The 16,545-nt window shown below is 37.1% G+C and overlaps 1 protein-coding gene across 1 annotated transcript; it reads left to right on the top strand.

The window, feature by feature from the left end:
• The first annotated feature begins 7,060 nt into the window (after nt 1–7,060).
• LOC146699074 (sialic acid-binding Ig-like lectin 5) lies at nt 7,061–16,149 on the top strand. The gene is made up of 10 exons (XM_085472004.1): nt 7,061–7,149; nt 7,818–7,927; nt 8,167–8,577; nt 8,856–9,176; nt 9,312–9,569; nt 10,588–10,845; nt 13,344–13,628; nt 13,787–13,892; nt 13,988–14,045; nt 15,218–16,149. The coding sequence occupies exons 2-10, from the start codon at nt 7,867–7,869 to the stop codon at nt 15,554–15,556; spliced, it is 2,097 nt and encodes a 698-aa protein (XP_085328130.1). The 5' UTR covers nt 7,061–7,149; nt 7,818–7,866; the 3' UTR covers nt 15,557–16,149.
• Nucleotides 16,150–16,545: the final 396 nt, after the last annotated feature.

The following is a 16,545-nucleotide window of genomic DNA, read 5'->3' as shown; positions in this document are numbered from 1 at the left end:
ATGTCAAAAGGTGTCTATGTCTATACTGTACCACCACCAGGTTAAGAGGAATTGTGAACCATCTTCCTGTAGTGTGGAGATCTTGCTGCTTGGGCACAAAATACTACTAATCCTGAAATATTATTCCCTAAGTTTGCATTTTTAGTTGGTTTGCTGTACCTCTCTATTGCAATAAAATACTTGCTGTTGATGCTAATTATGTCTAGAATCTGCAAAATATAGGCTCCATGCAAAATAGTGCACGAGAACTGGCACTGCTGGATGTTTTAGAGCTGTTTTTGCAAAATTTGGAGACAGCTGGCTGAAATATTCAAGAAGGAGGCAAAGAGGAGTATGTATATATATATATATATATATATATATATATATATATATATATATATATATATATATTTTTTTTTTTTTTCTTCATGAATTTATGTTGAAATTACAGAGACCCACCGGTTCCAGTAAAAGTCTTCTCAAACATGCATGTCTAGAAAAAATAGCAAGGAGAGGAAGACCAGACCTTCCATTTTAAATCCATCCAGCTAATTCCCACCTACGGGTCTGGCATTAAAAGAAGCAAACCTGTCTCAGAGACTATCAGTGTGTAGCAGGATAAGTATAAGCAAATGATGAATGGGCATGTTTTTCAGCTATATAATAATACTGACATTACTGCAGAAGGGATCACAGGGTAATTAATTTTAGTGACAATACTGCGGTTCGAAAAAGAAACCAGTATGATATAACCAAACATCAAAGTCTAGATCACATTTAAAATTAAAGATTGCATCAGATGAAAAGAACAGGACTCCTGGAGCAATAATGCAATTAATGGAAGCTGTTCAAAGAGAACTGAAAAAGGAAACTAAAGGAAGCAAGAGGGCAAGCCAGTCAACATGTTTGAACTCCACCTTGAAACAATAACAACTATGGGATACATTCATACAAATACACTGAATTATTTTTGCAAACATGGTGATTCTGCTGAGTGTAATTGTATCACTGATTGTAAAAATCTGTCTTCTATAGTCAAAGGAGCTTGCAAAGAAAAGCGTCTGGACTTCTTTAAGTTGCTTGAAGACGTTTCACCTCTCATCCGAGAAGCTTCTTCAGTTCTAAGGTCAAATGGTGGAGAGTCCCAGATATAAACCTAGTGGGAGTGACCCCCCACAGAGGGACAAAAGGACCCCCTGATGATCCTCTAATCACCTGGGCCAAGGTGTGAAATTGGGTGTGGGACCCAATCAGCCAGAGTTTCGGGTGTGTTCATTGTGAAACCTGGCCCCACCTTGTCATGCGAATTCCTGAGGTCAGATGGCCCAGGATGTGAGTGGGCGTTAAGGCGTCTGGGAAGGGATCTCAAAACTGGATTATAGAGTATCACTTGACACAAACGTAACTGATTCAAGTACGGCAGCCAAGGGTTTTTGAACAATTTTTATTTTAATATTAACAAAAAGCACAAACCTCAAAACTGCAAACTACAAACCTCTGCCAAGGCAGCTCACTTGCTGGAGAGTATTCACTTTTAAGGGAATAGTGGTGTAATTTGTATATAAACATATGTATGAATATGTAATGCATAATATGAATTGATTTACAAGTAACTGGACATGAAATACTGCAGTATGTTTCTAACGCAACAGGCAGCTCATTTTCTTCCTCTTTGTAAAACATTCTTTAAATGTAGAGTACAACTGGGGCCAACTTTAAATAACAACAAATGTGAAATGTAAAAGTGAGATCAGAGGGGAAAATTGATAGGATATTTAGATGCAAACTACAGTCATATTTAGAATTCCCATATAACAGTGTATCATTTCCTAAATGGTCCCAATGCAAACAAAGGCAGTAGACTTTTTAGCATAGTTTTAAAGATAAAATGTGTTTTATGAAAGTCTGACATAATGAAACTTTCACCTTAATGAAGAAAGGGTCCAAACTAACACGATATTTAGAATTTCCATTTATCAATCTTTATATATGCCTATGTGTTGTCAATACAAATAATTGCAACAAAAATCTGGACATATATACCATTGTTATCGCTTTAACCCAGACCTTCCCAAAGTGTGGGGCCCACCCCCTCGGGGGGGCGCAGAGCCATTGCAGGGGGGGCGTGGCATGAAAAGGCAAAAAACAAAAAACAACGCTTGGACACTGCTAGCATGGGGGCCTACACAAACGCAAAGCAGGAGATGAAGCATAGCTGAATATGTTTCCAAACCAACTTCATTCTAAGCCAAAGACTAGAAAATGTGGTGAAGCATAACTTCCCTTTGGTTTCACCTGCACAAGTGCCGAGGTAGGTCTCCCCTGCAAAATTGGTTTTCCCTTCGTGGGGAGCACCGCTGAGCTCTCCACATCACGGACAAACAACATCCCACATTCTTGATTTTTAGTTCACAAACACTTCTTGTAATGACTAACTACTCCTGACATTTTGGAGATGTTAGCTCTTTATACAGTAAAGTTACAGCGGGATACAAATAACATCAGGCTGATCCTGCCACGATTTGTTCCCCCTGTCTAAATCCCGGACAAACAGTATTCTACAGCTGTTTATCTTTTTGAACCCATTTTGCACAGAGAGGCATTTTTTTAAAATGTATTGACAGCAATGTTGAATATTATTACACAGGAAAAAACAACTACATGTAAAATAATCACGTGTTTATACGTGTTTATATGTAAGCGTGTAAAACCTGAAGATAGAGACAAAATACTGTTAATCTGACTATGTGCCATTCTGCAATTCCTTTCATGTAAACAATAACGTGGCGCACAGCTGACGTGAAAACAGGCACATACCTTTGACGTTGCATGACAAACTCTGTATTCCTCGTCCACACGCAAACGCAAAAAATGAGTTTTAAAAATCTTCGTTTTCGGTGATTCCAAACGGCGTTTACGTGTGGACGACACAGCTGCGTTTTCAAAAATATCTGTGTAGGTGCGGACGTAGCGTAAAAGAGTTAATAGTTTATTTTCTTACTACCTGTAATTTATTGCAGATTACTTGTATTTGCTTAATTGTTTACTAAATGTTTGAGGTGTGAAATAAACCGCAATTGAGCAAAATATGGGTGTGTGTGGTTGGAGGACGTGTTAGTGCGTGCGTGTGTGCGCGCGCGAGGGGGGGGGCGCGAATATTTTTCTGTAAAACAAAGGGGGTCCAGCGAAAAACGTTTGGGAACCACTGCTTTAACCTTTAGATCAATCTACAGAGCTTGAAGGAGAGGTCAGAGGTCAAACATAGCATGATGTTTTCAATTTTATACGGTCATTTCTATATGTTGACAATACACACCACACCTGTAAGAATAATAGTCTCTAACCTATGAGCCTTTTGGTCCATGTTCAACCATTTTCAATAAAATTGACCTTCAAGAACTTGGTGGATGTACATTTTAATGGCTTATTAGCATGACTTCACTCTACACCCCTACAAAGTTTTATCAGAAAGCATTCAAAACTTTTCCAGCTTTTATATTTACAGACAGCATGACATGTAGACACTACAAAAAAGCCCAACCTCCTTGCTGAAAGAAAATATATGCTGAAGTAAAAACTGCTTTTAATCTAATTTTGGGCTTTCTGCCTTTGTTGACAGCCTAGCAGTAAAGAGGAAACAGGGGAGGACACAAAGCAAGGACAAACAGGACTGCTTGAACCCGGGACATTGCATTCCAGCCATAACACATATGAGTGTCTGCTAAACCAGTGAGCTAAACCACAAAGACCTGAACTGCTCCAGGTCTGTGTTCTGGATCTGTTTCTGAAATAGCCCGTATCCTACAAAAAATAGGAAGCATTACTGTTTTGAAGTCAGAGAATCAGACTGCTGTAACACAGACACACAGCTCACCTTTGACCTTTAACCTTTCAACTGAAAATCCACATCACCAACATTAGTTGTAAAATTCACAGATTCATGTGTGAAACAACTGTAGAGGAATCTTTGATTCTGAATTTTGAACATTTTACTATTTTATATATTTTTTCTGTCTCAGTAAAAAAACAAAAACAAACGATAAATTAGGGGAGCTCTGCAAGCGCGATTGTTGAGTTTATGGGGTTTTTCCTAGATGTGAAGGACATAATCGTGTATCACTCGTCATAATTAATGTTACACCACACCATGTTTTTGGTGTGGATGGTTGAGTATTTGTATAAAAATGTGCAATGAACACAATAAATCATATTCCAAGTTATACACACAGACCTGGCTTGAGGTAAAATTACAGAGACCTGCTGGTTCCACATTTCTTTGTTATTAGGGCAATTTATGCTGAAACAGGCGTTAGAGTGGCTTATGTGTCATCTGTTGAATCCAGCAGAGGGCAGTGTCTGACTTTCTAATGATAAAACTATGACGGTTCAGCTAGTATCTCTTCTCAGGTTAGACTGTATTATTTAGTATCATCTACAGTTTTTGGCTTATAATTACAATTGTGGTGTTTATGATAATATTAATGCTGAGATATGTCGAGATATGCATTCTCTGGACCTACAGAGATATTTGAATATTCTACTTACATCTGTATGTATACAGCATATATGACGAATGTGCAGGAGGGAAAGTGTTCAGGACAACACTGACATCAACCTTTGTGTGTAATTAGACAGCATCACAGTGTAACAACATTCAAACCACTCCAGGAGTAGTGGGGAGCAGCATAATCCACCATAACACTCAATTTGAAAATATATGTGTTTCTGAAATAAAAGCCACCTTACCTATGAGTATCCAGGATGGTCAGAGGCCCAAAATAGCTTAACTGTGTGGTGGAGCTCTACACTGAGGCCCTCTGTTCCTGTTCAATTTACACTAATCTTTATTATAAATTCTGTCTGCTACAGTATACATCACTATGCTGCTTTAATCGATTTTAGGTAATAAGTCAAAACATTTTCATCATAAAACAACTTGACCAAACACAGTGGCTGTAATGGAGAAAACCACTCAGTTACAACTACAGCACATTTTTGCTTTCTGTCATGTTAGCAGTTTCAGCAGTGAACATGTGAGCTAATTTTAACTGACCGAGAGAGAAACTCTGCAGTCTTTCAGAGTCGTATTTTAGTACATTTAAGTGAGAATGGGAAGTTGTCAGATGCTGTGTGTACAGTGATGCCACATATGTATATATGTGTATAAATATTTATAGACATCATCACAAAAGACAAACGTCCATGTACTGGAATAGAGACATATGTTTCTTAATTTGCAACAATTTATGCACTTCTGTAACAGAAGTTGTATCTTTTCGTACATGGATGCATGAATATAAGATTACATGTAAAATGTATGTACTCAACTGTCAATACAGACTTTGTAATAATAAAATTAATACTTAAGTACACTTTACATGCAACATCTGTATTGCATCTAACATGAAATGTCATTGTTCATACTTTACCAAGCTGATATATGTTTAATAATGCAGTCAGTGCAGTACGAGCAGTCTTTATTTTTCATAAACTGCTGAGTTAATGAGAATCGCTACGTGACATCGATAATGGAATCAGAGTCTGACTGCTACAGCATCATCATCAATGATCTCACCAAGTCAGGCATTTGGCAGAATTTCCTGATACTTTTCCAACAAAGGACTAAAAATGACTACAAATATCTGCTTATCGATTAATGATGAAAATGCTTTCCAGATGGTCTCAGTGTAGACACTGTTCAGCACGGCTTGTGCGTCATATCCACAGGTTATCACACTTATCACCAACTTCAGAGCACTAGTTTTCTTACTTGATATTTTAACGATTTCTGGCTATGAACTGTATGTTTAATATTTCACAGACTGCAAGATTAAGACCTCCCATATCCAACAATTCAGTTTTCTTATTCCCAGTGTATTAGACTGTTCTGTCTATCAAACTTTATGGAAACTATTATAAAAAGAAGCTAGGACCTATTTAGTCACCCCAGACTTTGCTTAATTACTTGATGATTTAAACAGATATTATTTGATATTATTCTTTGAAACTAAGGCTACACGTTAACCCAAAACAGGCCCAGTATCTTTTTAAACTTGCCTCTATAATGAAAGCTGTAAGACGTGATGGGATTTTACATGCAAAGCTGGATTACAGATGATGTTTTTTCTGCCATTTCTGTTCTTTCTGGGACGTAAACAGTTGGATCTCGTCTCTTTAAATGATATCACTTGTTTCTATCAAGTATGACTCAGCAGGTTAAGGCCAATAATACTGCCTCAGCTATCAGTACTTGAGCTCCATTAGGCTCTTTCATCTTGTCTGTACTCAAGTTTTCACAGAATTATATATTTAGATGCTCAGACCACTCTGCGAAGTTGAGCTTACGCTTTAATGCAAGATTCAAATTCAGAAGAAAAGCAGTTTGTTGACCTGCATGACACCAAAAAGCTATTTTTAAATGCAAAAAAAAAAAGACTGCGTTATTTTTAATCCACATAATGTTGGCAATCTGTGGATCCAGCTTTGTAGAGTCACCGTTAACAAACTGCTGAATGATTCATAGATTAAAATCTTGCATGTTCTCTGTTTTCATAAATACAGAGAACTCAACCGTGTCTTATTCAGTGTTAAAATAAGAGTCCACAGCAATGGAACAAACCTTGAAAAAAACAGAAGTGTTATCAGACAAACTGTTGAAATGCTGAGACGGCTTGTCTTTCGAGTTCTGTAAGCTCTTTAATGCATTTAATTTAAATGAAATTAAACTTAATGTAATCTTTGTTGAGTAAAGTATCAGTAATGTTGGAGTAATGTAAAAACAGCCTAAATGACAAGTCAGGTTTTCACTCTAATATTCTGGTCTTTAACTTGCTGTGTAAAGAGCACTATATAAATAAAACAGAGCGGAGTGTAAGAAACTTTATTTCGTACCACTACGGGGGTCTCATTTTCTTAGGATGGCAAGATTTTTGAGGAATAGAAATACCCACTGACTGACATTTTGTGATAAAAATATAAAACATACATTGTGTGATATAAGATAATAATTGTATCTGTTGTAGTGCTTATGGGGGTGGTGACAAACTTTCTGAAATGTTGTTGCAGGAAAAAGGAAGAAACAGAAAAGAGAGGAAGAGAAACTTCAGCTCCAAAAAGGCAGCAGATATCAGTGTGGAGAGAAGACTGACGAAGAACAAGACGAAACACGTAAACTGTTTAATATATTTCAAAATATCTTTTTAAAAATGTAAATCTGAATGTAAAGGTTTTCATATTTATAGCAGTGCTGGCAAAATTAAGAGATCTTATGCATTCATTAAATATGGTTGACAATATACATATATTTATGATATGAGGGGTATTTTTACTCTGTAGGGATCTTTTTTTTTTCATTAATTAACCTCCTAGGACCTGGTGTCCACATATGTGGACATCACATTTTGGGTTATTTAGACCAAAATACAAAATTTTGCTCTACAAGGGCCTGATATCCACTTACGATGACATTATACTGCTACTGTTCTATCAACATTTTAAACGAATAGCCTCATATGTGGCTTTTATTTTTCTTAAAAACAAAAATAAGGTTAAAAAAATCTAGTAATTCTTTGTTTTTACATTCATCGGGCAAATATATCCCAAATATCAAAGAGAAATTAAAAATGCATGCCGTGGAAGAGTTCAGGTCTTAGGAGGTTAATGTTTCAGAAATAGATATCACAAAGATTTTTACCATAAAGATCTTTATGGTCAATTACTACATAACTAAGCATGTGACATCATTTACTGAGTTGTGAGAAGAAGACTTTTCTTGTGTTTTAAATTTTGTTTTAATTCCTTTATACTTCTTTAATTTGCTTTATCATCTTGATTAGTTATTCTGTGGAAGGAGAGACTGAACGTGTTGCGCATCGAATATCCAGGATGTTTGTTCTCATCTGGTCAACTCTGTTTTTCTCTGTAAGAGGCAGCAGTGCTGACAAAGGTTTGCGTCTGCTAATTTGTAAACCTGTATTTCTGCCAATATGATTTTTGTATATATCTGTGTGTGAAACTATTTTCATGACATGAATCTAGATAAAAAGCATTTATTCACACTCACACATAATTTAACAGTGCCATTGCTATCTGTTGACTTGTATGTCATAAATAAATCTTTTGTTAACTGCACATATAATAAGATAAGAAATGTGAAACCTTTCATCTTTCCCTTTGCATTAACAGGTGCCTCAGTCTGGAGACGACAACACTGTAGAGGCAAAGGAAACTGTGTGACTCTGAGTGAGCGAGAACTTACAGCAGAGGCTGGACTCTGTGTTGTGATCCCGTGTTCTTTCACTACTGCTGCTAACTTTACACCCAAACATACAGTTTGGTACAAATGCGAAGCGTCTAAAAAATGTAGTGATGCTGACATAACATTTCACAGCAACAAGAACAATGAAAAAGTTCAGTCTGGGTTTAAAGGACGAGTCTCACGTTTGGAACCTGATGTGAGTCAGAAAAACTGCAGCATCATCATTAATGATCTGAAAGAGTCTGATTCTGGATTTTATCAGCTCAGAGTTACTGGTGAACTGAATGGACAACAAGGTGGATTCACATTCAGTCAAAAAGTAACTGTTTCTATTAAAGGTATGAAAAGTTATTCCAAGAACAATCATGTAGAAACACGATATTAAGTCATCTACAACAACATATTTTGTATTTTTTTTGGTCTTAATGAAGTATTCATTCATTTTAGGAAATTGTTAACCTCTAGCTGGTAGCTAGTAGGAACTGCAGCAGTTCCTGGTAAAACCTGTGTTTGCCATTAACCATTTTACCAAATATTTTATTATCTGAGCCCACATCCAAGTAGTTAAACTTCAGACAGTTTATGTGATTTCATTAATGCCCAGTATTTCCATTAGGTATTGAACAGAAGCCTACAGTAATGATTCCCACACTGACAGAGGGACAGCAGGCCACACTGACCTGCACTGCTCCTGGTCTCTGCTCTGGATCTGTTCCTCAAATCACCTGGACATGGAGAGGAGAAGGAGGGACTGAATCTTACATTACAGGAAACAGCACTGTGTTTAAGACTGAGGGTCTGACTCCTTTCACACAAAGACATGTGTCAACTTTGACCTTTAACCCTTCAGCTGAACACCACAACACCAATGTCACCTGTAAAATCCGCTTCACAGGTGACGCGACTGCACAAAAGACTTCAGGTTTGAATGTAAACTGTGAGTACTTTTACAACCTTAAGTTGACTTTCCCCCCTAAAATCTATTTTATTTTACAGGATCATCTTTTCACTTGCAAGAATTTTGGAGTTATGGAAACTACATGACTGGGATTTATGTGTATTTGTTTCATAGATGTGAAGGAGGTTAACATCACTGGTGTTACAACTGTCAGGGACGGTGAGGCTCTGAATCTGACCTGCAATGTTCACAGTTTCCCTCCATCTCTGATTATTTGGTCTAAACTTGGTTACAATGAAACGCTTCACATTGACACTGGATCAGCCAATCTTGTTATCATCAATGTAACAGCAGGAGATGCTGGACAATACGTCTGCACAGCTAAATATATGAACAATACCCTGAAGGACAAAGTCAACGTCACAGTGATATGTGAGTACACAGCTTTATGCTTTTGGACGGAATATATTTCTAGCAGAAACACAAGCCTACATCTGGTTTTTGTAAGTATACAAAAATATATCCATTACAAAAAAGTGAGCTGAATAAAAAGCTTGATTAGCGTTAATATCTACAGGTAGGATTAAAATTAGGAATGAAAAATGAAGGTCGAATGTTGGCAAAAAAGCCGTTTAAACATAACATTCAGACATTTTCATAGATGCTGATCAGAAAGTGTTGGCTAAGCCTGCAACTGATCAGCTTGCCTGTTTTATGTTACTGGAAGTCGGCACAGCTGCCGTCCCCTCACCATCATCGTCACAGCTTTCATTTTTAATGTACTAAAGGAGTTATTAATGACTTTTCATACTGTTTTCTCTGCATCTAACATGTTGGGAAAGAGGAAGGTCATCTAGTACAGTGCTAAGCTTATTTACTTGCTGATTGTAGTGAAAGGTTAGTCAGTAGTAGCTTGCCTCACACAGTGGTCTCCCGGTTTACTGTGAAAGACCAGAGTTTTAGACCACAATACGTGTGTGAAAATCACCAGAATAAAGGCTTTTACATGCTGGATGTGCAAAATCTGGTTTCAATGGACTCAAATATTCTTAAAGCGGCCATGCACACCTACTGCATACTTATGTAGGATGAATTTGCACAACAACTTAGGATGAGGATAGCTGTGGAGTTTCAGTGCGACAATGGGTGGGTTGATTGCAGTGTTTTTAAACTTGTGCTAATGCTAATGCTGCTCCTTGTTGTTTATAATGTGACAAAAGATTATTCTGTACAGGTCGTCTGTATAGCAAAATATTTGAACATGACTCTTACATTATATCTGAATGTGTCTGTGTCTTGTAAGTACGTTAACCTTATTATCTGAGGTTTATATGCACAGTAAAGGTTACGTCTGTATTTCTTTTAAAACAAAGTTTGCTTATATTTAATCATTCTTTGAGTTATTTTCTAATTTCTTATCTTAAACAAAATATTGCCATTTCTTCAACAGATAAAAGGATACCTCAAATCATTGGAAACACAACTATCAAGGAGGGAGATGTCCTGAATCTGACCTGCAGTGTTGAAAGTTTCCCTCCATCTCTTATTATGTGGTCTAAATTAGGTTCCAAGGCAAACCATCATAACGACACTGGATCTGCTACACTAGTCATCCCAAATGCAACAGCAGAACATTCTGGACAGTACATCTGTACAGCAAAATACATGGACAGTGTCCTGAAGAAAGACACCAATGTAACCGTGATATGTAAGTACACAACATCGTGCAACATCGCGCAGAAAAAGTATTCTTGGCACAGTTTCCTCCATCGGACAACCGTGCATTGTCAACATTGTGCATTGTGCAGTCAAATTTGTAGACATTTTTAGATTGTTGGCCTTGACTGCTAGCACTAAAAAGCAAACAAAAAAATACATATTGAATAAAATGCAGACAATGTAAAATATACAATAAAATGAACATTCCTGACAAACAAAAAATTACAAATGTGCATTCAAGAACCATTTGAATTTACTGATCACATTCTACAATAAACATTTTAAAAGCTGTTGGTATTTGTGGCACTTGACAGTAGGTATATAGTGTTACAAACAAAGATGGGCAGTAACACGTTAAAAGTAATACATTACTGTAAAGCTATTATTTTTTCAAGTAACGAGTAAAGTAAGGGATTAATATTCCAAAAAAAGCTGAATTGGTTTACTGTATCTCATGACAATGATGTGCGAGCGTGCAACGTCCATAGCAGCAACAGACGTGTGTAGATGAACAATGGATTATATGGAGGGTGGGAGAGAGTACGACCATGCAGCATTTAAAGCTCGGAAGTACTGAGATTACTTTGTTTAATTCCGTAAAAAGTGACAGAAACATTAGTGTCCACTGTACACTCAGCGTGGGAAAAAAACTTTCTACAGTGAAAAATTAAACCTCAAATCTGAGCAAGCACCTGCCCTGCCACAGTGTAACGTTGAATTGTGTTCATTGGTTGAGAGGAGGCGGTAGAAACCTTAGCCGGATAGTAGGAAAAATACGCAATCACACTGAAACTGGGAATTCCACAGCATATCCTTTAATGCACCTTTTCTTCATCAACCATACAAGGCCCGGTTGAACGGCTGTTGCCTACGAAACATGACACACAGTGTTCATACAACCCGTAACATTGCAAAAGTTCCTGAAGAGGTAAAATATATAAAGTCTGTCTCTTTCCATGCACTCGCGTGCAAACATGTTGTTCATGTCACTACCCGATCTGTACCAGAAACCCGGTCAGTACCACACATGCGCAAATCTTACGTCACTTCCTCTCTTTGCCAACATTGCGACATTTAATATATTTGAATGACACGGTTAGCGCCCAGTTAGCTCCTAGCATTTCTCGACAGCTCTGCCTCTTTTTCGACTGCCCGGGATATTTAAACAATGGATACCTCCATATACAAACAAATTCATGCATTTCTCCTCAACGGAACAACAGCGCCATAAAATAAGAAGAATGGTGCCTAATTACAGACTTAATAATACAGACTTAGTTATGTGTCATGTGAAGATTCATCAGCCAGATTAAGTGTTTACTGACAAATGACAGTGATAGGGGACATCATCATCACTATTCCAACAATCCTCTCCACACAGACAAGCAGAAACACATTCGACTATCACTAAATCAAATGTAACACGCATACATGAACATGATTTGTAATGATGCAAGTTCAGTTTACAATAGGGCTCATTTGCTCGGTCAGCAAGTGACAGTATCCTCGTACATTGGGGCGTAAACTGCCATTAAACGAAACAGAAGAAGAAGAGAACGGGGAGCCCTGATCCGTAACTATCTTTTGATTTTTTGTTTTTGTCTACATTATATTGAAATGTTTCATTATTGCCGACATTTTCCCTTGTGGGACAATTAAAGGATTATTCTATTCTATTCTATTCTAACATTTTAAGAGATACGTATTATTGTTAACATCTTAACAGATACTCTGACCTGTAACTATTGTAAACTGCTTCGAGCGGAAATAGACACCTTTCGCACATGCGTGGTACTGATCGGGTTTCCGGTACGGATCGGGTAGTGACAGTTCACAGATAGGGCAGTGGCTCATACTAATGACATCATAAACCCCTGACTTAGGTTGCCTTAAAGAAACACCACACAATTGTGACTGTTACAACGGGAATGCAAAATTCACAGAGAAACCCCCGGATTATTTTGTGCTTCTTATTATTGTTCTAGCATCAACACACTACTTTTCTTACATGTTCATGTCTACACAGCTGTACAGGGTATCATTACACATTTCCATAGTATAATGTTTGTATGACAGTGTTCTTTGAATGAACCACTTAAATGTGGTTTTTAGATACAAGGAACCTTCACATCATTGGAAATACAACTGTGAAGGAGGGAGATGTTCTGAGTCTGACCTGCACGTTTGAACGTTTCCCCCCAGGTCTTATTGTGTGAAAAAAAACGTAGTTCCAACACAGACATTCATAGTGGAACCTACAGTGAATTGCACAGTGACACTGGATCTGCTACACTTGTTGTTTATAATTCTGTTTATAACATGTTTATAACATTCTGGACAGTATATCTGTACAGCAGAATATTTATACATGACTCTTACATCTTATCTCAATGTCACTGTGTCTTGTGAGTAGTTTAACCTTGAATCTGAAGTTTATATTTTGGGTTAACTTTCCCTTGTTTTATGATTATGATCATGTGTTTACAGGGTTTTCAAAGATACAGAAGGGCTCTGGATGTGTGCTTCAGTCAGAGGTTTTGACCTGTGTGTGTATCAGTGAAGGGTTTCCTTTACCTACTATCAATTGGCCGCTACTGAAGAACCACACTGAGTACTCTGTCATTACTACTGTGTCAAACCACACAGTCAACAGCATTATCAGTCTAACTGTAAAAAGCCATGGCAACAGCACTGTTGAATGTGTGAGTAACAATGGAAATGGAGAAGAAAGAGAAATCCTCCTTATCCATCAAAACTTGTCTGAAAAACATGGTATGTGCTTTTTCAAATTATCACCACTACCACTTTCTATATCAAATAATATCAATATCTTTGTAATCAGACATTGATTAGTTAGTTTTTTCCATTTACTCTATGTAATATAAAGAAAATGTATTAAGCTTTTTTTATGTCGTTTCCTTTGGTTATAGAGCAATCATCTGGTGTCAGGCTGGCATACCTGAAAGTCACTATTGCCTTTTTGACTGGGGTACTTTTTTCAGCAGTCCTTTGCTGTTTGGCCAAACATTGCTACAGGTACAGCATTTACTTTTATAACTATTATTAGGATGGATGGATGGATGGATAGATAGGTAATTACTTTTTTACTATAAAATTACTCTTTTCTCCAGAAACAAACAAAAGACTTCCAGAAGTTTGGAGATGAGGACACATCAAGATGATAAACTGGTATTTATGTTCATTTGGCTTTTTTTTTTAATATACTTGCTTTTTAGTTAGTTAATATGTATGCTCTCATTTGTCATCAGTCAAGATTTTATTTTGTAAAGACACTTCCTGTTATGTTGCTGAGAATAATCGAGAGTTTATTAAAACTCTCCTTCATGCAGAAACATTCATGCAGTTTCTGCTGGAAGACCTGTCTGCTAATGTAGACACTAAAATTCAACAGGAATAGATGAACAAAGTTTTAACAAAACAAATATTCTTTGTACACTAAAATATCACCCAGTCCCGCGATGCAACTGTCCCACAACCCAGGACTAATGTTCCTTATGTGCTTACAACCAGGAGAGAAATTGCCCTTCCACAGTGGGGACCACGTCCCAGGTGGATGAGGAGATCCCTCCTATCCTCATCTTGCCCCTCCACTAAGCTAGTCACACCACAGCTCAGCTCGCACTCTGCACTTGAGTCTGTCACTCGATTCCACTGCGGCTTCCCTCGTGGCATTGCTTTTAAAAACAGACAAATCAGAATGAAATCATGCAAATAAAAACCACACACAAATAAACAATAAAAATCAATTATAAAAGACAAATACAAATTTCCACTGTGTGACACTAACACCTGTTAATATATATTTTTTTCACATCCTGATCCAAGGTTCTACAATGTTACACTATATGAATTGGGTCAGATTCATGCCACAATTATTTGGTTCCATTTATAAGATCAGCCTTCATTTTTTGTTGCGTTTAATTCAGTTCAGAGAGGGAGGTTTTGGATAATCTCGCTAAAAGACAAAATCTACTGAAAACAGTTAATTAACTGGCACAAAACGATCTGCTCTTTGGAGGGACTGTTCTGGAGTCTGAGAAGGAATAACTCTGCTAAAGAATCATTCCCTTTTAAACACACCGCAGGCATATATAGACATTAAAGCTCTGTTTAATCAACAATACCAAAAAGACACAAAAAGAACAAAACAAGCAAACATAAAATGCAAAGTACATTGTGAAAGATTACAACCAGTAACTGTCAGTAACTAAAGGTTCAATTCTTACACCAAACTGATAAAGAAAAAAAAAGTAAAAGAAGAATTTTGTTCTGTATGCATAGCAAAATGTAAAAATACCAGACAGACGCAAGTGACTGACTCTTTACTTTGTACCTAACAGGTCTATGATGGTCAAGAATTACAGGACAATCTGACTCTTAACTCAAACAGCGGGCCAAAAGAAGTGGAGTATGCTGACATTAATTTTTCCTTGTTGAAAAGAAATGGTGCCAGAGAGGCAGCAAGGAGGCAAGAGAGCACAAAGACAGTATATGCTGAAATTAAGAAAGCAGTCGAGGAACGGGAAGATGATGCTGAAGAGGAAGGTGAAATGCTGGAGGCCAAAGAGGACGAGATGGTAGTGGAGATGGAGATGAAATACCGTGAACCAGAAAAGGAGTTAAAAATGGGAAAGGAGAGAGTGTACGCCACTGTGAATGATGTTACTGATGAAATTTGAGGAATGTTTTATTGTGGAGTTGATTGAGATAAAGAATCTCTCATCACACGTTATGAACATCACGCCTTTACATACAACAGCAGGAACTATGCAAACATTCATTTACCGAAGTATGTGTGTGTATAAAATAACATTTCTACACCTAAGAACCATATGGTTCTGGTATATAAAGTGCACAAATAAAGTTAGAGTGTTAAGCTTGCTATTAACAGTAGAGATACTGCACAACAAAATAGGAACAAAAAAAGCTTAAATATGCAGAAGTGTTCGCAGACAAGCTCTATGCAGATGAAATGACGTCATGCCAAAAGAGGGAAAGTTTTTTTTCTTTTCTTCTTTAAGCTCATTAATGCATTTGATCTTTCTAAGGAACTTCCTTCTTTATTTACCGTATATTACTGTTTACTAATATATGCACATTTGAACCAGCAGGAAAGCAATGAATTAATGGCAATACAATGAGCCAGTAAGTGCTGAATGCTGTTGAAGTGATGTGAAGACAAATGGTGTGTATATGTTATATTTTCTGTCTGATATTGTAGGCTCTTCATTTGACAATGGAAAGACCGTTGAAGTGATTGAAATACAATAAAATTGAAATTAATGTATAAATTGTAATGAATTCATTTTACTGAAATTTCTGTTTCTTAAGATAATAAGAGTTTTCAGGACTAGGTCTGCACTATAATGTTCCTCAATGGCTTTTTAGATCCTGCTTTCTATTGAGCTTAGCTATTTAGTTTAGGTAGCAGCTCCTTCTGCTGAGGTTGTCTCTCTGAGTTGCCATTCATAAAAGATAACAGTTCTTGGATTAGCTTGATTGCTTTTTCTGCCTCTTCTAGTTTCTCTTCTGCCATTTTAATGAGCATCCACTTACTCTTATTGGCAACAGCTTCTTCTGCCAGGTACTTACAGACCTCCACCATTCTGTCCTAGTTTATCTGGCTCAATATAGAGAAATATAGAGGAATCTCCAGATCCACCTCACT

Source organism: Copadichromis virginalis, linkage group LG11, assembly GCF_057382275.1.
Source record: "Copadichromis virginalis isolate Kocher_CV1m ecotype Utaka linkage group LG11, C_Virginalis_male_GT1.1, whole genome shotgun sequence".
NCBI classification, from domain to species: domain Eukaryota; kingdom Metazoa; phylum Chordata; class Actinopteri; order Cichliformes; family Cichlidae; genus Copadichromis; species Copadichromis virginalis.
Note: the sequence above shows the minus strand (reverse complement) of the source record. Positions and strands in the feature narration are given on the sequence as shown.